The sequence below is a fragment of the Pyrgilauda ruficollis genome, unplaced genomic scaffold, assembly GCF_017590135.1.
Source record: "Pyrgilauda ruficollis isolate IOZ18807 unplaced genomic scaffold, ASM1759013v1 scaffold14, whole genome shotgun sequence".
Taxonomy (NCBI): Eukaryota; Metazoa; Chordata; class Aves; order Passeriformes; family Passeridae; genus Pyrgilauda; species Pyrgilauda ruficollis.
Window position 1 is genome coordinate 2,298,956 of NW_024512543.1, and position 27,684 is coordinate 2,326,639.

At 37.5% G+C, this 27,684-nt stretch overlaps 1 protein-coding gene across 4 annotated transcripts; it reads right to left on the minus strand.

The window, feature by feature from the left end:
- Positions 1–2,201: 2,201 nt before the first annotated feature.
- KATNBL1 (katanin regulatory subunit B1 like 1) lies at positions 2,202–27,602 on the minus strand. 4 transcript variants are annotated; one of them, XM_041459995.1, is made up of 11 exons: positions 27,436–27,602; positions 19,703–19,830; positions 18,870–18,910; positions 18,168–18,447; positions 16,593–16,711; positions 16,355–16,405; positions 16,181–16,270; positions 15,522–15,611; positions 15,067–15,160; positions 10,376–10,425; positions 2,202–4,316 (listed from the first exon to the last, which is right to left on the minus strand). In XM_041459995.1, the coding sequence occupies exons 2-11, from the start codon at positions 19,814–19,816 to the stop codon at positions 4,286–4,288; spliced, it is 960 nt and encodes a 319-aa protein (XP_041315929.1). In that variant the 5' UTR covers positions 19,817–19,830; positions 27,436–27,602; the 3' UTR covers positions 2,202–4,285. The 4 variants fall into 4 exon arrangements, with proteins under 4 accessions (XP_041315929.1, XP_041315931.1, XP_041315928.1 ...); XM_041459997.1 differs by lacking the exon at positions 10,376–10,425 and having other exon boundaries at positions 27,436–27,601; XM_041459994.1 differs by lacking the exon at positions 2,202–4,316 and having other exon boundaries at positions 8,417–10,425.
- Positions 27,603–27,684: the final 82 nt, after the last annotated feature.

Genomic DNA, 27,684 nt, shown 5'->3' on the forward strand with positions numbered 1-27,684 from the left:
TACTATGATTAAGCACAAAATTAACAGAAATTGTGCTGCATAGTTCTTTCAGCACCATTAAAAAAAAAATTACTGTGGTGTGCCATCTACTGGCAATTTACTGTGCTACACTAGAAATGGTAACACGGGACAGAAAAGTCGGGATTACAGCCTGAGTTCAGCAACAGTCTTCTTGTTCCTTTGTAAGATGCCCTGAGAGGGTCTCTGCCTTGGGAAAGAAAGTGCACAGGCCATCTTCGGTTGCTCCAGAATCCCAGTCTGCTTCTAACAGATTGCCCATTCAAAGAACAGCGATGAAGCTGATGAAAGGTCTGAAGCACAACTCTCATAAGAAGCAGCTGAGGAAGCTGGGTTTTTAGCCTGGAGAAAAGGAGGCTCAGGGGAGACCTTATTGTTCTCTAAAACTACCTGAAAAGAAGTTGCAGCAATGTGGTGATGAGCCTTTTCAACCAAGTAACCAGTGGCAGGAGGAAATGGCCTCAAATTGTACCAGGGGAGGGGCATTAGGGCACTAGGAAAAACTTATTAATCAAAAGCATTGTCAAGCACGGGAACAGGCTGCTCAGGGAAGTGGTGAAGTCCCCATTCCTGGAAGTATTTAAATGACAGGGAGATGCGATGCTTAGGGATATGGTTTAGTGGTGGACTTGGCAGTGTCAGGTTACTGGTTGGACTCGATGACCTAAGATGTCTTTGGCAATCCAAATGATTCTATGTTGGGGAAGAAAATCTCTTAATCCCCTGCAAACTCTGCAGTTGTCAGAATAATTCCTGCATCTCCAACACGTCCACCTCCACAGCATGGAGTCAGCATGTAAGATTGAGGACTTTCCTGTCTCACAGAGATAATATTCAGGAAAATGTTAGGGAATAGGGACTCCCTTGGCTGCTTTCACCTCAAGCTGACTGGACAAACTTCTTCAGGAATTTTTTTTTCAGGAATGAACTGTTTTCATCTTCTTATAATGTATGTCCAAAACCATGAACAGGATACTCTATTTTGGCACACTTATCCTAGGAGATAGCAAACACTGATATTGAAATTCCAAGATGATGGGCAACTGAACTCACCTTTACTAAATTCAAATTCATTCTTTGGTGGAGGAAATTTAAATAATAGTTTAAGTGCAGGGAAAAGAAGCATAATTTTCCTGCTGTAAAAATTTCCAGACTCCCTCACACAAGCAGAACAAATATGCAACACGATGGTAACCTGGAAGTCAGTTTTACAGTGCTTTGATTGCACTGTTGTCTCCCCCTGTTCTCAGTAAAAATTTGCCCCTATATTTCTGTCAAGCAGCAATTGTGCATTAACCATGCAAGCAGAAGCATTAATAATTGCAGCATTCATTAAGCTGACTAGGTAAGAAGCTATGACCCACAGAATGGTGCTACACACGTCCTCAGATTCCTGTGTTGTTACTTGTATGAACAGCACCTGTAATCATTCACATGAGGCTAGAATGACACATCAGTGTGATGTTTGGGTTCTAAAAATAAAAGCAGTTTAGAATCTTTATTTCTTGGTATGCAGGCCAAATGCCGTTGTTTCTTTACATTTGGGTTTTGCTTCCACAATGCCACAAGGTGGCCTCCACATAATACAACATTATCATCACACCCTCCAGAGAATGACATACCAAAGCATGCTTTTGCTTTACTGCAGTGTTCGTAACAGACCACCACAAAATGACATTCTTCTCTTTGTATTTCAGGCTCAAGCAGCCTAGGTGCTGTGTAGAATTGGCTCATATATGACAGGAGGTCAGAGCAACACAAAGAAGCTGCAAGCACTTTCATAGGATGTTCTACCAGAGAGAAGCTTGTTCAGGAATCAAGTGTGTGACACGCTCACAGAGCAGGTCTAGAAATTGTCTGCCCTGCAGAGAGTCTGGGAAATCCTGCATCTGACATGTGAAGGGCTGCAGTAATTCAGACAGCATTAAGCAGTTACCTAAATTATGCTACTGTTACTTCTGTGCTAGGAGGAGCTGAAGAAAGAAAAGGCCAAAAGCAGCAGAGATCCTCTTCCTGGCTGGAAGTTGAACTATTTCTGGCCTATCAGAAAGCTGATGCTGGTTTTCAAGGACGTGAATGAAAAATCCCACTAAACATTGGTTTGCACCATTTAATTTACTGTTAATTTTAATTTACTGTTTTTTTTTTTTTTTTGGGGGGGGGGGGGGGTAAGGGGGCTTTATTTTACACAATTTTTAGTGGAATTAAAAAGTATAACACTGCAAGTGGAATTGGAGTAGCAATTTCTGACGATAAACATTTTCTTTGGTGTATTAAAAATGTTAACAAAAGCTATTACAGTGTGTACTATTAGCTAATCTAGACTCAAACTAAATATGAAAAGTAGTAAAACCTGTGAGCTCACAATATTTGACAAAGCAAAAGGAACAAAGCTGGGTCTTAAACTCCTTTTCTCATTTACAGAGAAAATGACAGTTGCTCTGAACTGAAGTCAATCTTCAGCAGTACCTGTTGAAACCTTTTTATTTTAAACAAAATCTGTCCATTTTTGAGAAGCTGAGAACTGTAACTCTCCTTGGTTTTAAGTTCATTTGTACGCACCTTTTCTGTACAAAGCTGGCATTTGAGATACATAACCCTACACGCACACAGCTGATACCTAAACAAGTTTACCAAGTTGCTATTTCTTTGAAATTCAACACTTAGAAGAATAACTGTTGGTAACTTTTTCCTACTGTCCTCTTTCAATGTATTGATCTGTAATTCTCCTGTAACTCTTTTCAAGCTATTGTTGAAATAAGTCCTTTCATCTTTGTCTTGTTTATCTGAATGAAATAATTTGGAGGTTCATTACACCTCCATTACACTTTCAGTAAGCTAAATATGAATCTTGTTTTTATCTTTAAAGTGCATTCCTGTTTGTGTGGGTTTTTATGCTGAATCAGACTGTGCAAGTAAAGACATGCCTTAATGAACCTGAGTTTGTACATGACGGAAAACTGCTCAAATGTCCCACTGTGGGGAACTGCACACATTATCTATCATTAATCAATGGCAAACAAGCTAATTTTCTATGCGTTGTTACATTGCTATTCAGTGTGCTAAACAGCTTCATTAAGGCTACATGATTAACAGCTTTGTAATAAGTAGTAGTTCCTGTTTGACTCAAATGTATCTATGTCAGCCTCAGACCAGAGGTAAGTAAGAGTCCTATGTGAGTACAGTGGTTCCATCTGTATTATATTAATACCTATTTTTTAAACTTTAATAACTTAGCCTGATGCAGGATTTGCCAATTCTCAAATAAGCCCTGTGGGGTTAAATGAAATAATTTTTAGATTTATAATACTAGCATTATCATAAAAGGTCTTTCCAATTGCAGCATGAAGTTTTGTACTTGCCATGATTCATGGGTTCGGAGGCCTATGTCTCCTTTCTCCATTTTTTGAGCTAAATAAAAATGGCTCATTTTTTCTATTTCTCATACATTTTTGGAAGAAAATAACAGCATAAGTGACCTTGCAATGACTTTTCTTTCCTCTAGCTACTTGTTTTCATTATTTGTAAATGTACTGTAAATATATTTGACAGCAGGCTCCTCTGGGAAGCTCTGTATTATGGCTGGTAAAATCCAGGGCTCACTGGAAGTTGTAGCTTTGCCACAGATAGCAAAAGTCCTGAATTTAACTTTGTGCTTTGCTTTTAGATTCTTATTTTAGGCAAATAAAGTAACTATGATCTACTGAAAGACTGTTGCAGGATTTAATTTACAACTTTTCCTGTCTCCTGCAAGCCTGAAGAATTCAGCAAAGCATCTTACAACTGGTGTTCATTTCAGCTGACAGAGACTGTGCTGTCTAGTTTAGAATTACTTCTTGCAAGTGCAGAGGTATGTTTTTAGATACTGACATGTCCAAATATTAGGAGGAGGAAACAAATTCAAGTAATTGCCAGGACTGCTTTGTTTTCATGCAGAAGTTGTGGGGACTGGTGGGTGGGAGAGAGAAGGGAAGAAACAGTGCATAAACTCTTCACAAAAATATACATTGCACTGAGATCCCAGGTAATACTTGTCTAGAAAAGAAACAAACAATCTAAATCAAAACCACCACTCTGCTCATCTCTGAAAGTGAGGATGTTATTTTATGTGATTTTCCTTTGTGAATGAGATAGTGTGATGCTCAGTGAAAAAGCAACCGGACCTCCTAAAGGCTGCAGTGTAGCTACCTGGAAGAGGAGCATTCTTCAGCAAGGCCACAGAGAGCTTGAGCTCAGGTGAACCACCAGCAAGTTCCACTGCAGGCTTTTACACAGCCCAGTATCTGGCTGGACAGTCTCTGTGGCAGACAAAACATAGGGAGATTAGAAACTCTGAGCTTGTGCATTTAAAATTAGAAGATTCTCCTTGCATGCAAAGCACAGTCACATCTTAACCTAGAACAGGCACATAGAGAAAAGAAAACCAGGTTCTTTTATAATTGAATTATCAACACAACTTTAGATGAGAGCTTGGAACATCTTCTAAGGGCAGTTCAGCTAGGAAAGAATCCTACAAAGGGTTCACCAAAAGGGTCTCTTAGCAGAGGTGATGCTGTGTCTGAAGCTCACAAAGCAGATCACAGAGCAGTGTTGCAGCTGCCCCACACACAGAGCTCTGCAGAGCTGACTGCTGGCACTGCCATGAGGAGAAGCAGCCATACATATGAGAGAGTAGCTGTGACTGAGGCTGGATTCAACCCATCCTTAAATCAGTAACTGCTGCTTATCTTCCTTTTATTTCACTACCAGATGTGGGAACAAAAGGTAGGGCTTACTGGAGCCATCTGACTGAAATTAGTTCTTCCTCTCACTTGAGTCTCTCAGTGTTGAGACCATAAAATTCAATTATGTTGCTGTAAAGCCAGCACAAATGATATTTTCATCAAAAACTGTACTGCTCCTAAACACAGTGAAGATATTATTTTGGACTATTAAAATCAGTTCAAGCTCTGGATACATTTCCTAGCCAAAAGACAACCTCATATAAATGCCTGGAAAATGAGACAATTATGCTAAACCAGAAACACATGGACAGCAATATCTTGGAGACATACCTTAGGGCGAATGGGTAGAAACTGCTCTATAAAGTAGGAAAAATATCTTAGTAAGTATCTTATATGTGAGTAAATACCACAAAGGAACCACAGATAAATCAATTTTGTCAGAAAAAAAGTATTAATGAGGATACTAAGGTCTATAAATTAATGATTTCTCAATACAGAAGCCTATTACAATCAAGATTTAGATTTGGTGAGTTTACAAAGGAAGAGAGGTCTTACCGTTCCTTTCACATAAGCAGAATCCTTGACATCAGAACTGTTTCAACCAAACCAAACTTAAAGGAATCAACCAGAGGCTAAATGCTCATTTTCCAGAGCTCAGAGAGAACTATCAAGTAAGAAAGCAGCATCAGAAGTGTGTATGCCAAATCTCACAAACAGAAATGCTGAAATACGCCTCGCTAGTCCCTAAGGTAAAAGCTGAAGTTAGCAAGCTGCCAGTTGTGAAGAAAAGCTCCAAGGGCGTTCTCCTCTTATTTACAGCCCTTCAGAGTAAGGTGGCTGAGGTCACAAACCAAATATTCACTTAGAAAGTAAACTAAATCACAGTGCACTACCCCTAAAAATCCCAAACAGTTTGTAATGTCAGAGACTCCTTGCTCAGAAAAGCATTATTACATGCTCTTTTTAATGGAAAATGGAGGGCAGCATTTGTTGTCATTTGGCTGCAGCACTACTTTATGCTAGAGACAAGTGAATTCTAATTTTTTGGTTTGGGTTGAGTTTTGAATTGCTGTTTGTGGTTTGGTGGTTTTTGTTGGGTCTGTCCACCCACCCTTTCTGGTTTTTAGCTTTAGTAGCACCCTTCTCTGTTCATCTGGAAAGCAATTAATCTGCTTTTTGAATCAAGAACTGAGAGGTGGAAAGAACCCCTTTAGAGATGTTTAAGGGACGTGCCACCACTAGAAACATAAATGTATTGGAGTGCAGAGGAAAGGGAAAAATTATACTTCTGCACAGAAATGAATGCAAACATGCTTATACAGCATTTTGTGAACATAACACATCCTCACTCTACCCAACATCCTGATTATTTTGTGTGGTCAGAAAACCATGAAAGACATAAGCTTGTAAAAATGAAAATTCAAATTGGCACCAGGACATTTAAAAAAACTGCACTCAGAGGGGGTGGCAAGATGGGTGAATAGAAAAAAATCCCCAACCCAAACCCAAACCAGCTAACCACTCACCCCTAAGCAGCAGGATTTCTCCCTAACCAGTCACCAACCTGCCATTTGCAAAGGTTCACAACTGTAGGCATTTTTAATTAACAGCCAGTAGAATACTGGTAGGGCATTCATGTTTAAAAAACATTTATACACAAACAAACCCTTTTAATACAACAGCTTCATTTTCAATATCACAGTGGCCTCCACAGTTGCTGTGTGTAGGCTCAAGCCCAACCCTCTGAGTTTTCACAGTTCAATGGCATTAAGTTGTTTTGTAGTGAGAACCTGGAAGACCTGAGGGACAAGACATCACTTGGGAAACTAGGTGTGCCAAATATGAAGGCATTTTATTCTCACTTGGATAAGTGACAAGGATGTGAAGCTGGAAATTCAGCCAAGGAGATGTGCCCCAACATGTCAGAGGGGTGGAAAAGCAGCAACTGTGAGGAAAGATTACTGCTCTGTGAGCATCAGGTCTCCAGCCCTCCTTTGTGAAGTGCCTCACTGCTGTGGATTAGGCACACAGGACTGGAAAGACTCAGTTATCATCATGCCCCAATCTCCCAACAATCACAGGCACCCTTTTGAGGTAATGGGAATTTTTGTACTGAATCTTAAACACTCGTCCTTCCCCAGTTTTATGCAATTCACTACACTGACACCGAGGACAGCACACATTGGCCAGTTCTGATTAGAGTGTGCCTGTGTTCAAGCCCTCCACCTCCTGTAATGATTACTGATGCCACCACTCACAGGATAGTATTTTTAGAGGTACCTCTTGCAGTACTACCCCATCATCCAACTAACAGATTTCGAAAACTTCCTGCTTGCTCTCTTTATCCAAAAACACCTGAACTATAACATCTTAAAAAAAACAAAAAAAAAAAAAAGAAAAAGAAAAAAAAGGCAAAAGGTTCTAAGAAAATTGATGTGAAGAGACAGTTGATCTGGTGAGCAGGGTTCACTTTACAACCAGCTACTCTGCTTATTCTTATGCTAATGCTGGCTTCTGGCACAGAATTATTCCAGAATTAACACTCCCATCGATCACCACTCATTTTGGCTGATTAGAAAGTCAAGCTTTTCAGACTTACCAAAACACAAGTCTCAGAACAAAACTTGCCACCTATTTCTTTAGTCCTGCTTCGCTTTACTGCTTCACTAGTAATAGCCTAAACCTTACAATGTTGAAAATCAAGTTTTATCACTACTTGTACCATGATGGTTAACTGCACTTTTGTATATTTACTGTTTCCTGCAGCTGGAACACAAGGTGTTCCATCCAGAACATCCAGGTGTTACATGCAGAAATTAACAAATGCAGCAAGGTTGTTTTTTTCTTCCTGTTCATTCAAACTTGTTATTTTAATAACGAAGATTTTAAGCATACATAAATGCTTATGCCTTTAAGTTTCAAGACAAAGTACTACTAGCAGACACAAAGAATTAAGAGATTCCTGCTCTCCAAACCAAACACACAACAAATAGCTCCTTTCCTCATTCATTGTAGCAATTTCATCAGAATGGAATGAGCAGTTTTAGCTTCTTAGAGCCAAGAGCTATTAAGACTTCAACTCCCCAATAATCCATCATTCCATTTTTATCTAGACTAAGTAGATAACAGGACAGCTGATACACATGAGAAAAGACAACTCAATAGTAATAAAATGTGCACTGTCCTAACAGCTGCCTGTATTTGTGCAATTCCCCCATTTAGAACCAAACATGCCATAGATTTCTTGTATGTGGCAACCCTCCTCCAAAACCCTCCTAAAAATTATTTAAATCTTGCAGAAAAGAACTTTGTCTCATGCAGAAGAGATGTAATCAAAGCCTGTTATCACAAAAGACAAAAAGATCAGCTATTTTTCTGAAGGTGGAATACTTACTGCACTAACTCTTTAAATCCATAGAATATTTGAAATGAGTAGAAGCGGCAACTGCAAGATCCAAACAAAATTTGGGCTTTTTGAAAGTGAAGTTCAACAGATTCAATTTGACAAAGAGACATCATAAATTACAAGAGCTATTATAACCTGTCTACAGGTAACTTTAAAGTATGATACTACGATGCATATATATTTCAACACTTACACCTGTAAGAGCAGGCAGTTTTGGAATGGAACTTTATCTTGATATTTAGATTTGGGTTCATTGTTTCACAATATACATGGTGCTTATGTAAAAAAGAAAGTATCAAGAATACAATTACAGTATCAGTAAAGTCCACTAGTTCTGTTTATTTCAAGCCTATACATACAGAAAACAGCCTCCTTCCCAAATACAGGAAACTGTCATTCACAGAACGGTATTAAAAGAAGTCAGAAGCATGTTTGTAAAAGCATTTTATCACACTTTGGCATCTATCACTTTCCAAAGAGGATTCAAATGGTTCTAAGCACTTAAATGAAAGAATAAGGGGAGAATAAAAAGGTGGGAAAAATAAATGTGGTGTCCTTGTGTTTTGTTACAGCAAAGAACAGACGTCTGAGACCCCAACATTCAGTTGCCCATCTATGCTACAGCATTCAAAGTAATGACTGCCTGAATTGAAGCAGTGATCCCAATGAATCGCAACCACTATGGAAAACATTCAAGCTGAAAATAGCGGATCTCATTTTACAGCAATGATCAGCAGCCACAATCTACATAAAGAGACATACTACAAAACTCCTGTCAGAAACAAAAATATTTGAGGTTTGCAATAGTTGAAGACTAGGTGGATATTTCCATTTTATCCCTTTAAGGGACAGTGCTACACCTCCTGCCTCCCTTATGGCAGGTTAGCATCTGAGTCCAGCTTAGTACTCAATGCAAAAAACAAGAACAGAAACAATACTGCAGCTACATTTATTTAGAATGAAAGCACTTTATTTTTTTCCAACCAAGTTCAAAATCAAACTTAGAGCTGTGAGTGCACACTTCAATTTGTAGGTATTAACAAAATTTGTGTGAAAAGTTTTAAAGATGGAAATTCTTCACAGTTGCTTCAAACTGAACCATGTTAAATAGCTAGCCCTGTGTTTTGTCTATAATTCTCATCTTCCCCTCCTCACTTCTATCAAGACACACTCTCAGTATATTTAAAGTAGATGAGAAATAAATAAAATCATTAAGTCCTAAAGAATATATGTGGAAAGGGGGAGAAAAATAGTTGCATTTAGTCTCATTCCGAGACATAAACAAGTTATTTAACTCTTAGAATAAACATTAATTGTTTAAAGAAGGATAACATAAAGCACTAATAACAGAAGCATGCTCAATCTATTTTCTCTGTGAATCCTTATCTGTAGCCTACAATGATTACTGTGTGTAGGATGGCAGACTGAAGGCAAAAATTAGACTACACTGTCTGGCTTTTACCAAGGCTATTAAAAACTGCTGCATTTTTTTCCTTCACTAATGCAACATCAGCTCAATATAAAGTTCCTCTCAAAAGAATTGACTGCTTTCATGAACTTTAGCATTTGCATTGTGCAAAGCTGGAATAACGTCACACCAGTACCATAATTTGCATGGTTTTGTATTCTGAAACAGTTGATTAGTTTCACTTTGCACTAGAAAACTAGGCACAAAAATAGCTGCAAATCTCCACACTAAGACAGACATTCAGTCTTCTGTAGAACTGGAAGATCTGGCAAGATGAACTGGCAAAAGCAACCACTTGCCAGTCTAAAATGTAAGCGTCACATAAGATACTTTCCAGTTTCCATATTAAGAATGTCCACTCTTTCAAGAAAAAAAAACCCAAAAAAATCACAAATTAACACTGTAGCATCCGTCTGCAAAACCTTTATCTCTTCAATGCTAAATGCATAAAGATGTGTAACTCCAAATTTGCCTACTTCAGATGCCAGAAAATGAAAATACAGCCTGCTTTATAACGCAGTGGGGCTGATGTCACTCAGCACAGGGCATGTATACTTTGCCCTTTCCTACTCTCCCATCCCTCCTGCACCTCAAGTGTTAAAACTGCAACCTCTGATAAAGCAATCTACAGGAGGGCAAAAAAAAAAAATATTATATCTCACTACAGAGGGTAAGCTCTTGAAGGGCTGCTGCTATTTTTTTTTTTTTAATGCCAGCAACAATCTGCAAGCACTATTAAGGAGTGTGGAACTGCAGTACCTGTGTGATCCAAGAGTAGAAGACTCTTTCCTGAGAAATAGGCATAGTTCCTTCAAAACAGAAACATACATAATCATTAAGACATGCTAACTTCTTCACACTCAGCTAATTAATGGCATAGCTTGCTGAAGAGTGGAGGTGGAAAAAGCTATCAGTAATACCTCAACTTGGCCACTTCCATTTACAAAATACTGGACTTTTTTTTCAGCCCTGCAGAAAGAGACAGTTTGCCAGAAGGATTCTTTAATTTCAGTTTAGGGGATGGGCAAATCCCAGGTCACACTTAAAAGTACTCCTTCAGCAAAACAGCCTCAAGTACTTTCAGGGAACCGAGGCAAAAGACATAAGTGTTTTTCAAAGTTTCATATCAAGTGGAATAACATGAAGAACAGCTTTGTGGAGGCATCCTTCATCCTCAAGTACATACGTGCTTCTGCATCACAAGAACACACAGGAAAAGGATTAATTCTGTCTGGATCTTCTGACACATCCTAGAAATAGCATTTTTAGAAAGCATCACAAAGATTATCATTTATGCATGGGATAGCTCATAAACTTAATTCTTAGATTCACTGAAACAACTATATGAATTTAGCAGAGTTACACAGCTGTTAAGACATTTAACTCATGCCAACTTTGACCAGATATTATACATGTACTTTCTGTAACAGTAAAACTGATTCCTAGCCATTTGAGAACTAAAAACAATACAAGAAGCTGAGCCTGAATATTAGTGCGAATAGTTTCAATGAATTAAGAACATGATGGAAAAAAGAATTTCATAATATAGACACCTGAATCCTGTTCTTACAGTCTAGTAGCTGCCTGAAAACAGTAAAAAATTCATTTAAAATAAGGCACAGATACTAATGACAATGTTTAATACTGTATTATTGATGCTGTCAAAATACAACTTTTGGCAGTTAAAAAGAATGTATTATTTTATTAGGTATTCCTCAGTAATGATCCTCAAATCAATCTTACCTCACCTCTAAAACAAAAGCACTGTCCACAGTTAGGATTTGGTAACTCTATGGCCACATACAGAATTCATTATAAGCCCATGTATCTAAATCTACATTCAAGCTAGATTTTTAAATACTAGAGTATCCCTTTAATCAATTACAACTATACTTTCTTATATGATCAGAAATAAATGGCCATGAGTTACTCTGTCTATTAAAAAAAAATAAAAAAATCTGAGTTTCCATAAACGGTATTGTCCTTGAGGAATAATCTAAGAGTTTCAGCAACTGCCACCCAAATGATGAAACTAGACTTTGTTACTTTTACATTTAAGTGCTCAATGGAACAGTAAAGTAATACAAGAATGTTGTCATACTATAGTTCCTTTAGATTTTTAATTGATAGTAAGAACATTCGAAAAGTCCTATCTCAAAACTTTTTGAACATGAATTATCTCTAATGATACATAACAATTCCAGCAAAAAGACTGGCTATGTGTATGTCTCCAAATTGTCCCACAAAGTTTGCAGTTTTGGGATGCCCCAGAAACTCTTTGTAACTGACTGCCCTAGGAAATGCAAAACCTTTGGTGGTTTACAGAACAGTCAAACAACTAAAAGCACCAAGTTCTCATGACAGATTTCTAGTTGGCCTTCAGAAGTCAGCAACAACGATACATAAACTAAATACAATACTAAGCAACAGGAGGCCTGAAGTTATTGATCACTACAGGAGTTTAAAATTAATTTATTTAATCTGTAAAGCAAAAACCTCTTGTGGCTATCAAAAGACTTTTCTCCTGCATGTCAATAAAAGTGCACATGCTTAATGCTAGGTATGAAAACAACCCTTGCAAGTATTTATTTTTAAGGAAGTAGTCTATTTGGTCATACATGCTGCGCATGTATACTTTTAAGTGAAGAGCTGGCACTTTGTAAGTTTTAAATGAAAAAGCATGCTTCCTAATCACAACATTAAAAAAGGCAACAGCAAGCCTAAGATTAAGACTCCCTCAGAGCTATTAAGATATAGCTTTTAAATTAAAATAAAACAGCATTATCAATATGACAGTAAGTTTATAGCTGTATTTTCAATGCTGTTGTTGGTATGACTTTGCCATCATTGATCAGGTTAGAACTTAATCAATTTTGCAAAAGTTCTTTGTCAGTTTCTTAAAGGAGGTAGTATAAAAAGGGTGTGATTTGAATAACATGGCCTCATCTGGCTGTAAACATTTCAAACAAGAGATTTAAATATCTATGATAAAAAGTACTGCAGAAGAGATTATTCTAGAAATTGATTTTTTTGAACTTGAAAAGAAAAAACAGTAGATATATTTAATATATTTACTTATTTGCATGTAGTTTGAATGATACAGAACAAGATTACTGTGTTAGAAATCCACATACAATATAAAAACATTTGTTAGACATAAATTCACCATTCTGCTGACATTTGCAATAACTGTTTACCCAAGCTTAACTTCAGGTATTTATAATATTTTTCATACATGAATCTTTGTATATGTGCAATATTTCATTAACTACACAATGTGAAACCCTGATTTTTGTAGTTTTCCATCACAATCTGAACATAATAGCTATTTGTATCTTAACACATAGGCTTTTTGAAACACTAGTAATTAAGGCATCTTTGCTGTATATTTTCTCAATAGTGCAAACAAAAACTGTCTTTAATAATTTGATTAAAACATAGAAGTAAATGAATATCCCAAAGTTTTTTGTATTTTTTTATGTAATTGGAAGCTAGTTGTGCATTTTGGGAGTTCTCTTGTGAAAGAGACATTTAAAAGCTCTTAATGCTGATTGTTTTTGTTGGTTCCTTATAACTGGTTCTGCAGTCTTGTCTTCATGACAGTATAGTTCATCTTCTTTTATGCGATGATGTTGTAAGGTACAGTAGCATTTAAAGGAATACCTAGTAACTGAGCGAATCCCAAATGCAGCAAAGGCATACAGTTTTCATAGTGCACTTTCACCTCACTGAAGTAAAAGTTGCTCCTACTAGACATTTTTCCACTTCAATGTGAAGTAGATGGTTAGGGTTTTGTTAGTGGTTTCATTAAACAGCTTGACAGTTCAGTTCTCTTCTGCCAGTATTTCTCAAAAGGCTTTCAGCACATATTTCAGGGATACTTTAGGGGATTGTTTCACCACATAAGCACACTGTTCCCCCATCATGTCAGTGTAGCTGCAATAAATAAGCATTTACATCCTAGAAGGAAAAAAAGGAGAAAGTGTTTGTCACATTATTTATAGCTCTAACACCAACTCTATGTCTGAAGCAGGGCAACCTCAGGACCATAGCACAAGAATAATTATATTTGCCCAAATTTCAGAACCAGTTATCTTCATGATTACTTTCAATTAATGTTTTCAATGACATTTCTTTATGTACTAAAAAGCATGCCAGAAGAGTAGGATTAGTTTTCAAAGCTATCAATTTTATCTGTTATTCCTTTGCTCCCTGCATGAGCAGGAAAGATCATCATCATCATATGATCATGTAATTAAAACAGGTTATGTATGACATTCCTTCACCCAACCCCTCCAACATTCTTGCACTACTTTTGCTCTGACTTGCTCAGGTGACTTTGGTCACAATCTATCCTGATACACATTAAGAAGACAGTAAATGAACATAAAGGGAACCTGAACTCTAGAAAAACAAACTGACACTACCTACAGCTGCTACTCTGATCCAGCAAAAGAACTAGGCAGTCTACATTACGTGCTGTCATAGCTCTACCACGTTGGGAGTCAGAACTCAGTTCTTCTGCATCCCTGTTGACTGAAATGCTGCAAGAATTTTGTAATTATCCTTGTAGGGACATCAAAACTGAAGTCCCAGGTGCACAGCAGTCCAGAAGAAAAGGAAAGAGTTTACTTGTTTGACACATCAAAGTAATCAATTCTGTAGGTACAGAATTATAATTTCACCAAAACTCCTTAAGATATAAGTGAAAGATGCAATTTTTAAGTTCCTTTCAAGTTCACTCAAATCCTGCACACAACCAACTGCCTGCTGAAACTCCTTTCTCACTGTCCACCTTCATCAGGTCCCTCCACCTGGAGAGGTTTCTATCTAGCATAACTTTTGGTGCCCAATCTCAGAAAGCCATGTTTATAGAGATGAGCACAAAGAGCAAAACATGGATCTACCAGACACCCTCATTATGTTACTGATACCACAACCTACCTAAAAATGCAAGAAGATATTAATCTCAGATAGACAGGCTCTTCTGCTCAGCACAAACTCACCATTTTCTAAGCACTAGGTCAGCAATAAGCTTCAGAATTTAGTATGTTGTCACTTGCCCCATCACCTGATGTGCAAATGCCAATGACATTCCTGGGCTAAGATTCTCCATTATACTTACAACAATGGGGACAAGAGATCTAAGAGAAAACATCTGTCTACCTACTCAACTGAGCCCTTTTTCACATCCATTTTAAGGCTCATTACTATTAGCTACTTTGTTATTAAGGAGACGCTTAGGATAATTACCATTTTAATTCACAGAACTATCATAGCGAAACAACTCCAGATTTCTGTAAAAACCATGCAATACACTTGAGCATTAGCAGTAACTAAAGTAGAAGTGTTTCTGTCCAACCACAGTTTAGCATAAGTAAAACAGGAGGAATGCCATAAATGATACAACCATGTTTATTACTGAACACTGAACTGGGACCAGAACTTACCTTAGCTATATTACCAGTATATCCTGGAACCAGAGTAAGATGATTCTCCTGTTCCCACAAAACACTTAGATGTTGTTTTAAAATATGAATGTTTCTAAAAGAGAATGAACATCACTTTATAACATAGGTAGTACATTTCAGTAGTCTCTTTTACTAAAATTAATTATTAATACTGCATATAGACTTAGCCTATAAATAGATATTGCCACAAGGTCTGAAAAATTTTGATTCAACTTCTACAGCATTGGTATAATCCTTGATATGACTACAGCCTACATGTATTAAAACAGTAGCAAAAAAGAGAAAAAGTCAGTAACTTAACTATCCTTAAACTACTTTTAAGCTTTAACTTCAAAATTTTAAGTTTGCCTTTTGTAGGCAAGCTGTGCTCCTACTGATCAAAATTACAAGAGACTACAGAAACACATTTCAGTATTTCCCAAGATTATACTCACCCATCTTCTGCCTTTTCTGTATGTGCAGATAGTTCTGACCACCATCTTTTAATGACAGCCTGAAGCCAGTTTAAACCCACTATCACATATCTGTAACAACACATTTGACACATTATGCATTTCCCTCCCTGCAGATTATCTACAGGCCAGATAAATAAAGACTGAGATAACTTTGTAAGCAATTTAGAAAGCAACACATTTTCTATTCTGGAAGAAAAAAAATCTAGACAAATTGGTACATTTAAATACTTGCTTACACTTGCAATTTCTAAGTGGTTGCCTGAAGTTCTTGTTGAAAAAGTAGAAGAAAACTCTGCCTTGATTACATGTTATAAAGCATACTAAAATCTCAGTGCTATTCTTTTTTACTGTTTAGGATAAATAAATCTGCATAAGGGCAAAGCCAGTCCTCTCCCCCACGTCCCTAACATTGCAGGAAAGAATTTCTGCACTGTTGCTTTGTTAAAGGATAAAGGTTCAGAAAGCTTCCATTCCAGAACTTTCTCATTTCCTGAGAAAGGCAGAGCTGGGAGAAGGGACAGAGGGAAAAAAAGTCAGAGGATTAAAAACCATTGATTTCCAGGGCTCTGCATAGCCAGGAAGTCTCTGCATAGCCAGGAAGTAATAACGTTTCAAAAACATCCCAAGCTGATACTTACTCTTCATATTTGCTTTTAAGCAGAGATTTCACTAAAGGCAAAAGATCTACACAGCAGCCAACTGAAACATATGGTTTTTCTTCCTGTAAACTTAAAAACAAGATGTTTCAGAAGTGCTTGAACTTCAGTGTGGTTATAAGCAGGTTCAAACCCCCCACTTTTTTCTGTTTGTACCTGTTCGTAAGCACAGGAAGGCAGTCTACTACTACTCCAAGATCCTGTATCCTAGAAACATTAAGAATAAAATCAGAAGTGTTACTTGTAGATCCTACTACCAGTAGCAGAGGTATATGCTTCCACTATGATTTTAAAAGTGTAGCTAAGTCACAACACTTACAGAATTGCTCAAAATACTGTGGCATATTTGAGATTGCTGTCATTTTTAGGATATAAAAGAAGAGACTTGTTTTACCTCACTAAGTAGGCTACCAGTTCACTTATACTTCTCCTTCTCCAAAAGGTTAAAGCTACGTTCAGTCTCAGATTCCTGCTGAAAAGAACTTGAGCCATAGTTTCATGGTCCTGAGAAACCTGCACGTTTTTAAAAATAGAAAAAGTTGCCACAAGTTAAGTAGCCAGCGATAAAACAATTAGGTACTCATATATAATCTTGTATATTCTACCTGCATGTTGATAGGTCTGTTTTAGAAATTTATCTAAGAATAGACTTAAACTCATACATTTCCCTTGGGGTCACAAAGATATTGGACCTACTTTACAGGAAAGCTGCAAGAATAAGGTTTGTACCTCTTTACCACCTAAGACAGGTATCAAATAATTAAAATGAGCATTCATGAGCATCAACCTACAATTCTCACCAACTCTGAGAACATTTTACTTAGATGATTATTAATTTTCACACAATTTAGACACAAGTAATTACATGTATTATTCCAAACTCCAACAGAAAAGGTTCATTTCTGAAAAAGCTTGTTCTCTGAATGAAGTTCAGGCATTTTAATTAATTAGACCCTGGATTGGAATGAACACTGCAGAGCCACACAAATCTCTCAAACCAGTTAAATAGTCGTTTGTGACCAGAGGCCAGTGATCTGCTCCTTAGCTTCCCAGAAAATTAATCTTTCCATCTTCATTTTTTTACCCATCTTTCTGCAGCCTCTTTATTGTAGCTATTCTGCTCATTTCTTGAAACCATCAAATGAAACAATGCGGAAGTGCTGCAGACTTGCGCCTTCAGGGCTCTCTCCTTATGGGAGCCCACATTTACAGCACCGTGACAAGACAGCACGGTGACAGTTTCTGATGTTACTCTCCCTGCCATGCCTCACCTTAAATGCATGCAAGCCCCAACGAGTAACAAAAATCTATCGTGACAGAAATGCGAACTTCAACATTAAGGTCCTTAAATGGCCTTCCTTGTTACAAGATCCATTTAATTTAAATATCTGGCCTTTTAGACAGTTTCAGAAGCCCTACAAGCTTCTTTTAGGTTTCTTTAGGTTTCCCCAACCAACTCTAACAAGAAATAAAGGTCATACAAACGCTTAAGTTAGTTTCACACAAAGTTGATACTGCTATTGAGAATTGTTCTGATCTACCTCACCAGTTTATTCTCACTGATATACTAACATTTTTACACTTTTATAAACACACACGTGGACATGTGTGTCCTGCCAGTTCATGAAACCTAAGCAGGTCAAAACAACGCTCTCCTTTGGTGCTGGTATACACACACGTGGACATGTGTGTCCTGCCAGTTCATGAAACCTAAGCAGGTCCTTTGGTGCTGGTACGATTTTAACCCAGTCAAGTGTGGCAGATCTGAGCTTCTGACCTGACACAAATATGAGGAAAAGTGGCAGGACTATTGCTATTGACAACTGCATCACCATAAATGGACAGACTGTAAATCACAAGACCTGATATCTGCAGAATTGAAGGAAATTAATCTAAAGAAAGAAAACTTTCATAGCTAATTACTACGAACACTTCTTTTTTAACTAGAGTTTCTTCCAACTCTACCCACCTCTGAAAAAAATGCACTGTATTTGGATGAGGGGCCTTCTGTTTGAGACGAGCCAGAGTCACTAGAATTCAGCAAGTGTGTCCGACTGTTGTGAAGTTTTGCTGGCAGATTCCCTGCACAAGCCAGTTCATTTTCTTTATTTGCCATGTCACGGCCCCTAGATTTAGGGCACAGCTTCTTTCTGTAACAAGGCTTTGGAGTATAACAATGAACTTTCCTTTTACAATACACCACTTTGAAAAGAGAGAGGGGACTGGTCACCGTTTTTCCGACTGTTACTCTGAAATAATAAAGCACTATTTTAGTGAAGGTTGATCCAAACCAAATCAATTGCATTATTAAGTTTATACATATATGTATAATTATGAATTAATAGTAAAAATAAATAATAAAGTAGTAAGTTTATACATATATGTATAATTATGAATTTAGCTTTCAGGTTATTGAAAACATTTTTCCCCCAATACATATCTTAATGACACTTGGGTTATGAGAAGTCATGCCACCAATATTCTTCTCTGTTTTTGTTAATGCAGAGACTCATTATTATGGAAGAAAACACAAGAACCAAGAACTGTCATTAAAATCAAGACCTACCATCCATTTGTGTTTGCTTTGGTGTTATAATCAATTTCAACTGTGATTTTCTCCCCACCTTTGTCACTCTTTAAACTCAGATACCACACAGCACAACCCTCCTACCTGTTTGTGTATGAAGCCAGCTGTTTTGGAGATTTCTTACCCTGGGAGAAGAAAGCAAATAGAGAAAAAAAGCTGTATTATTATAAAGGGTCAAACACTCCCATCTATACTACTTAGCATTAATGGTAGCATTTAGATTGTGCACATCAGCAAGACAATGTTATGATTTTTTTTGGTAACACTGGTCATAAAATGTTAGTTTTAATATAAAATTTCAATAAACAGAGGATACTGACATCTTCACCACTATTTGAAAAGGTCTTACAGTAAGTTTGCCTCTCCAGTGCTTCCTCTGTACTCCACTGTCTTACTCTTCAGCCAGTAACACAGGTAAGAGGTTATTAAAAATATTTTTGAGTAGCAAGAACCCAGTGAAAATCTACGTGCTACCAACATGCTAGATGAAGCTGTATAATTATATGGCAGATTTATGTCAATGAATGGCTTTCACCTACTCCACCTCTCACTTGTGCCATGTAGCTCTCTTGGCAAGAAAGAATTTTTCATGACAGAATTGAAACATTTTTGGCTAGATTGCAAAAAAGCACACCTGAGTAAGACTGCAACAATCAGTACCTACTGCTCATATGGGAAATACAATGCAGTGATCTGTGCAGCCGCTGCCTGTATCTATTACAACACATATTTTTCATAATATAACTGCTATATAAAGTTAAATAGAATTTAAAGTTCTATTGCATATCTAAATATCAACTGTTTAGTAGTGCTGTGCTTCTAGATTTACACTGCTCAGAACTATAAAACAGTTTAAATCTTTACTTCACTTTTCTCAGAGGACATAAAAAACCCAACAAACAACATAAACAGCTTACCTCCTTCATGATCTTTTTAGTGGAAGAAGAGATTCTTTTTCTGGGGAGATCAATGGGATGACCTTCAATAAGCAAGACTTTCTGTTTCTTAACATTGTGAGCTTCAGATGCCATAATCTCTCAAATACCTGCCCTCAAGGGAAAGATATTTAGTTGTATTTTCTAAAACATTCTGTCAGATTTCTTCAAATGCAGCTAGCAACACTAGAATTCAACTATTTGCAAGATTTTCCACCCTAGCTATAACCCAAGACATCATCCTTTAGAGCACATTAGCTGGAGGCCTTATTATTAATATGGTGAGAATTTCAAAATCCCTATTTAGCTTTCGAGAAAGAGGAAACAAAACCTAAATAACCCCAAGAAACCAAGGCAGAGATTTTGTTTTCACACCAGTTTCTACACCAGCACTGAGGGGTGCCATACAAACAAGAATTCAAGTAAAGGACAGGGCAATTTATGAAACTCTTTCCTCACACTATGAATTCCATCTACCGTCTAGAGAAAAATAATTGGTTTCACATGTGTTTCCAAGTGCGAAAGGCAGCTAAAAACTGATTCTTGTTTTTCAGGAAGAAAGCAAGTTTCATCAAAATAACAAAGGTTAAAAAAAAAGGTGAAAGATCTTCCCCTTAGTTTATTGGCAAATGTACATTCCCCCTCCCATTTTTGTCAAAGTAGTGCATTGGCCATTTTTCATACTAAAATCCACAACTTCATTTTATGCCTGAAGTCCTTTGTCTTGAAGTATCCAAGTATTTCTCTAAGAATCAACACCAAGACTGAGACAGCTGTACATATGATTTTGCATCTTTTGTAACTGATCAGAAGATCCATTGCTTGAGACTAGGTTCAACTACTACATCATCATAGAGGCACTATTCCTGAAGTGTTTTATTTAGCAAGATATCCTACGCTACTTTTAAAAGACAACCATTTGTTCCAATATTACTGTTTTTTCCCCTAAAAGGTACAACTCTGGTCTCAGCATGAGTGCTCCAATCTCTCCCTTCAACCTTTAGCAGCAGCCCTATCCTTTTCACTCTATGTAGCAGATTTACTCCACATTAAGAACTTCAGCATTTAAAAGACTAAGACACTGAGCACTGAATAAGCCAGATGGGAAACAGCTTATTAGCCATGATGATCCATGCAGTAGCTAAAGGCCATCAAATTAAACAAGCAGGTGGTAGGTCTAAACAAGACAGATGTTATATTCAGGCACATTAAAATCCCTCATGTAGGGTACAGTGGAAGAAAAAAAATTCTTCAAATGTTCTGGTACTCTTTAGAATTGAATCAGTACTAAAGAATTTCACTTAATATTTCTCTCTCAAAAATGGAATATTTACTGACAGAATCCCTTATCTTGCAAGATGAGAACATATAGCCCTCAGACTACAGCAAGAACTGTAGATGGCAGCATTATTTAGGGCAGTATCTTTAACAGCTGGTGGTCAAAATTTTTCCAGATATCAGTTTGGCTTAAGACTGGTTCATTAACTTAATTTTTTCACACTATGAAACAGTGATGAGGAGTAATCACTTTGCTAGCTCTCCACACAGGCCTGTAAATAAACTTCTCCCTTAACTTCAGAAAAAAACTCACAAACACCCTTTCCTCTGCTTATCACACTGGTTAAAACCATTATTTGAACTCAAAATGGGCTGCATATTAAAATTTGTACTTGAAGCACAATACAAAGGCATATGCTGAACAACTGGACTTTTTAAGAGAAACTGAATATTAAAATCCAAACAAATCCATCCTTTTATTCAGGTCAGTGATAAAGAGGACTTGGAAAAAGTCTTTACTTTTTTTTTTTTTTCTATCCACTGTTTGAGAATAATACTGAGGGGAAAGCAATAAACTAAAATATTAGGGGGGACAATCTCCAACCACCAGAGTTAAACCCACAGCCACCTCATCAGGTGCTAAAAAATCCCTAAACTTTGTTGGTGAAGAATAATTTTTGTGACTACTCCCATAACACACTATCAGCTTACAATTCTTCATGCCTAACAGTGACTGTTCCTTATTTTTCCTTGTTTAACAAATTATCTCAATCTACCCTGTCTTTCACACTAAGCTGTATACAAGAATCTGATCACCAAAATAAATGACAGCACTATATAACTAGAATACTTTTTGCCTAAAAGAAGTGTAAAATATTAGAAGGCTAGAAAAACATGTCTTGCCAAGAAACTTCAATTAGCGTATTCATTTTTAATACTGGGCTCTAAAGAGTATCTAACATCTCAAAATACCCGAACTGGAGCTATCTGAACTGGAGAGAGAGAACTCCAGATGGAAGGAAGTTCCTTACAAAAGGCTGCGTATATCCAGGAGAAAAATTAAGACCATTTTACACTCTAACAAATCTGACATAAGACTATATTGTTCCCCAGCCTCCCAGCTGAAACAGAATGAAACAACAAATCAATTCTTTCTTTAAAGACTGGTAAAATAAATTCAAAAGGTAAAAATATTATCAGATATAAAGGAACATCTGATGAAGCAAAGTAAAATCCTTTTGTACGACTTCACTGTCCAACAGTTTAAAGAGGTTTCCATAGTTTAATCCGTTGAGGGTCTCAGATTATGCAGAAGTAGCAGTGAACATTTAAGCAAATGAAACAGTTGTGTTTTTAGCTCTCTTGGAGCTGACAAAGAACCTAAAAAAACATGTGGAGAACACAGTCAATACTTAAAGAGCCTCAAGGAAGATCCAGACTGACATCTCTGTTGCGCTAATTAGTAAACAACGTAATCAAGAATAGACTTAGTGGACACAAACAAATAATATAATGGGAAAGATTCAACCTGGCTGTCACTAAGGCAACACAGCCTGGAAAAGAGAAGGCTCAGGGTGACCTCACTGTGGCCTTCCAGTACCTGAAGGGGTGACAGAGAGCTGGAGAGGAACTTTTCACCAGGGCATTTGTGACAGCCCAAAGGGTAATAGCTTCAGATTGAAAGAGGGGAGGTTTAGCTTGGATATTAGGACTAAATTCTTTACTGAGAGGGTGGTAAGGTACTGGAACACATTTCGTAGAGAAGCTGTTGATGCCTTGTCCCTGGAAGTGTTCAAGGCCAAGTTAGATGGGGCTCTGAGCAATCTGGCCTAGTGGAAGGTGTCCCTTCCCATGGCAGGGAAATTGGAACTAGAAAATCTTTAAGGTCTGTTCTAATGAAAATTATTCTATGAATATGTGACCTCCTGCTCTGCAGAATTAATGGAATCTATTAAGAGTATGGGGTAGTACAACATGGATAAAGGGCAACTAAATGATACTCTATTTGAGATTCCAAGTCCCTCACTTAAATCTTGAGGAAACTAAGCAACCAAGCGAAAAAAAGGGAAAGCTCTTGCATGCACAAGTATCTCAGAAACAGCCATAAACTGTCCAAGCAGTTTCCTGCAGAAAATCACCTCCAGATCCCTGGGAAAAACCTGCATTGGTTTATGCTGTTCAATATATTAATAAATGACCTCACAAAAGGGGAAGAAGACTGCTGACAATACAAAGCCATACCAGTGAAGGTAAGGGCTAACTGAAGAACTGGAGTAGGACTGTGACGTACAATAAGGAGAAGCAATGCTTAGAGATCAATATAAAGCAAAGCCTAGGTATCTGTGTGTAGGAGAAACTTCTGGGTTCCTGCTGGAATCACAGTCTCTGGGCTAGTAACTGCCACCCACAACAATATCTGGATATAGAACAGTTTACTTTAGATCAGTTGGACTCTTTAATGCTCCCTGTGGATCAATAAACAGTTAGAAAAATAAACAGAACACTATTGTGACAGTGCACAGAACTAATTTGTGCCTGTATTTCAAATACTGAGAGCAGGGTTAGTTAACTTGTTTTTAAAAAAAAAACCAAATCAACCTTAAAAAGTAAAAAAAATCCCTTCTGAGTAAAGTAAAAAACAGCTCAGACAAAGGCAAGTTAAAAATACATGGAATAGCTTTCATATAATCAACAACTGATTAGATCAGCCTCTTCAGTCTGGGGAAGATGCTAGTTATAGCCAACAGGGGAAACAAGACAAAGGCCTACAAAATGACTGGCTCAGAGAAGTTGCATAGAGATTCTGCCCTCTCTTGCCCAATATAAAAATAAAGGGTCAAAAGACAATAGCTGAAGATCAGATCAAAACTAACAAGGTTAAACTGTGTGCAAATGATAATCAACCTAAATTTGCCACAGGATGTTATAGATCCAAATGTTTTACACGGGTTTATACATCCAAATGTTTTATAGGAAAGACTGTGCAAATGCATAAAACAAATATACTGAAAGTGATTAAATTCAGATACACAACCCATGTAGTCCAAACAGAGCAGAATACAAGCAGAAGAATCTGGTATACACAAACCTAACAGTGCTATAATAAACTTAGTCAACATCCTAATAAACCAGCTTTGAAAGGCTTAGTAACACCTAGGAAAATGCTGGCTGGCCAGCAATTAAAAAGATGAATGCTACAGGATGAAAGGCACTTTACATGGCTCTTCACAACTTTGATTTCCTATCTGCAGTCAGATATCATCTAGGGATAGCTAATTAGACACTACAGCCCCCTGTAATTTAGGGATATACACAGAGGGTTCTTAAACTGGCATTAGATACTAATTTGTACAGTCAACCAATCTATACCTTAATGTCTTTAATTTCTGACTTTTCCCTTGTGATGAGTACAGCTAGTTGTATTTGATCAGACAATCTGCTATACAGTCTCATTGAGGCCAATGCATTTCCCTCACTTTACAAACTTTTAAAATTAAACTAAGGATAGAATGCATGTCCCTTCAGCTCTGCCTTAGTCCGTCGTACAATCCTAAACTGTTTTACAAGTGAACAAGGTAGACTGCAAATCTGAACAGAGATGTATGATTTCATTAGGACGACAGAATCCAATTCCACCAATTCCCCCTATACAGTGGGTGATTTCTGATAGCAGACAACAATCTTCCCTTCTCCTCCTTTTATTCTCTTCAATCTTCAGTAAGCAGAAGGACTAAAGCAATAGCAGCCATGTCTCCTGAGAATAAGCTGATTTGTCCCAACAGTCAACAGACAGTACCTGTGCAAAGTTTTCTTGATGGTTCTACTGGTATTTTCTATCTCCGATCTCTCCCAGATTCAATAAAACTCTTCAGGTGATACCAGAATTAGGCAAAGACAGTCAGAACTAACAGGCTTTCAAGTGCACATCTATGGAAGGCAAGTATTAACAACTCTGCCACTCCCTCCCATGTCCTAAGTTCTGGGCACAGCCCCTAGAGAGGGACAAACTCTTCTTGGCACGTTATGTAATCTACATGCATATTAACATAATATTGTTTCCTTACAGAACATAGGCTGGCATACTCTGCATGGCAGCAAGGAAAAGATAAAATAGTTAGATCTCTTAAGCCATCAGCAATACCTTTTAAAACACACATTCTTCCATCCTATTCCTTGTCCAGATTCTTAACAGCTACTTTTTCCTGCAGCATTTCACATGCCTCAGCCATGGCAAATATTCCCGTGATTCTCCTCCACCCCAGAGTAACCAAACTGTAAGTTCAAGGATGACAATATTAAACTCAGATGAAAAACCTAATTAATCATTATCCCAAGGAGGAGAGCACATGCTTTGAAAGCATTCCAAACATCAGGGAATGGTCAACTCACTTCACTGGCCATTATCAGATCCACAATGGTCAGAAGAAACTTCCAAGAATGGTTATCTCAAATTTACTTCCAAAAGAATAATTTGCTTACAAAAATAAATTAGCACTATCTTATGATGTAGAAGTGATTTTGTAAGCTTGGCGTAACTTCCTTTCATTTTAGCTCAAATAAGTGTTACAAAATCCATGTGTCTTTCTTTTAGAAGGCTTCCACATCCTTTGCATATAAAACAGTTTGGGTTTTCTCAAATTTTTTTTTTTTTTTAGTAGTTGATGTACTGATGGTTCACCAGCTGACAAAATTGAGTTTTCTTAAAAAGAGGAAACAGAGTTCAAGATTTTAAGGAGTATGTTAATGCAAAATTTTTCTGCAACATTATAAAGAGTGTTATATGCCAACAGAAGACAGTTTTTTAATGTGCTACACTTGTCAGGCCATTTGTCCCAGTTTAAAGTTTCCTATGTTGATAAAGACTACAGGAATTTCTCTAAATTTGCAGTAAATGAAAATACTATTTGAACAACTAGTAATGGTAAATTAGCTGATACCTAAGATTTAACCTAACTTTCCTCTTCTTCTTTCTTTCTTTCTTCTTATGAAATTTTTATGTGGCCCACTGTCAGTCATAACGAACTCCAAAAATAATCACAAGTCACAGTTCATCCAAGTTTAGTGAGGATGAACCCAGGTGTGCATTAGCTCCCTTTGTGGAGATAGCCCAGGAGTCTAATAACTGAACTGTATTTACATTTTCTACAAAAAAAAAAGTCAAACAAGAACTCAGTTTTCTGCTTCTGGAGGTATCATTTACAGGTACGTTAAGCTGCCATAAAGAGCAGTTATCAGTGGTTAAGTCCTTTCTGAAGTCATCTTTCACTAATGAAAAGATACTGCTACCTGTTGATTTTCACTTATGAACACTCTGGGGACAATAAGTTCAGAAAACTTTTACAACTGAGAGGTGTTACAAAAGAAATAAATTTCCACAACACTGAACCTTCCACATTCATGTTTTACACAACTTTTTAAGAAATTATCCATGAAATTAAATCCAGCAATTTCTTTTACCATTTATTTCTCAACCCAAGGAGTTTAAAAAAAAAAAACTGCAACAAGGATTTTTAATTCAAACCCAGAGACAGATATACTGACAAGCTCCAAACTTTGTGGAGGCTAAGGAAGTACACTACATGCCCACCTGGCTGGACAGTCTGTGATTACATGTTGCACAACTTCCACATAGCTTTTTGTACTACCATCAAATACATTTTTATTATTGCCTGTAGTCTGTTTACAGCATTTAAAAAACCTTCTTCATCCATAATCAAGCTTCTTACCCTAGGACCAACATACAGTAAAAGTGGGCAAGTGAATATATATATATATATATGCATGCACACACACAGAGCCGTAAGAATACGTGCATATCAGCATACTGCCATTTACTTTGTAATATACAGAGTTTAAATACCTTAATATCATAATTCATAATTTTTAATATAATGATATTCTGAGTTTTCAAGTTTAGGAGTTCAAATAATTTCGAATTTTAGTTCAAGAATATGTTCTTTCCAATCAGCAAGGCCAAAGAGGCACCAACCTGCCTTCTGTTATGCTTTAATTCTACTAAACGTGGGTAACCACATATTTTTAATTACTTCCCTGATTACAGCCAGAGGATAAGAGGAAGAAAAAAACAGGGGAAGAGGAAAAGTAAAAAATGATGTTCCAAGAAAGACTTGCTTTTAAGCAAACGGACTTAACCTTGCTCCAAAGCAGAGCATGTTACAAGAACAGAAACAAAAGATTTCCAAGATCACCACCTCATCTCTCTCTCCTTAAAAGAGCTCCCCATTCAAAATCTCTTTATTTTAAATCTGCATACCAAATCATCCAGCCCAACACTGAAAAAATAATTTGAAGCCTTTTGAACGAAGTAATTCATGCAGGATCTGATCTTCAAGCACTTAAGGTTCCCCCTCACCCCCCCTCCTTCCCCCTGGAATCTGTCACACCCAAGAAATTAAATCCGTCAGCAGGCCTCACACCCAGCTTGTTGTGCTCCCTTTCGGCAGCAGCAGAGCCTTCCCCGCTCTCCTGGCACGTATCCGCCACTGCACGCGCTTGCTCCGCGCTGAGGCTGCTGGCACCATTTTAGAGAGGAACCCGAGTGCCACAACGCGCTCTCCGGAGCCGGCGGCCACCGCACACAGCAGTGCCGGGGCGCCGGCCGAGGCCGCCGGGCAGCGGGACGGAGCGATCCGCGCCCGCGCACCGCCCGCGGCCCCCGCCGCGAC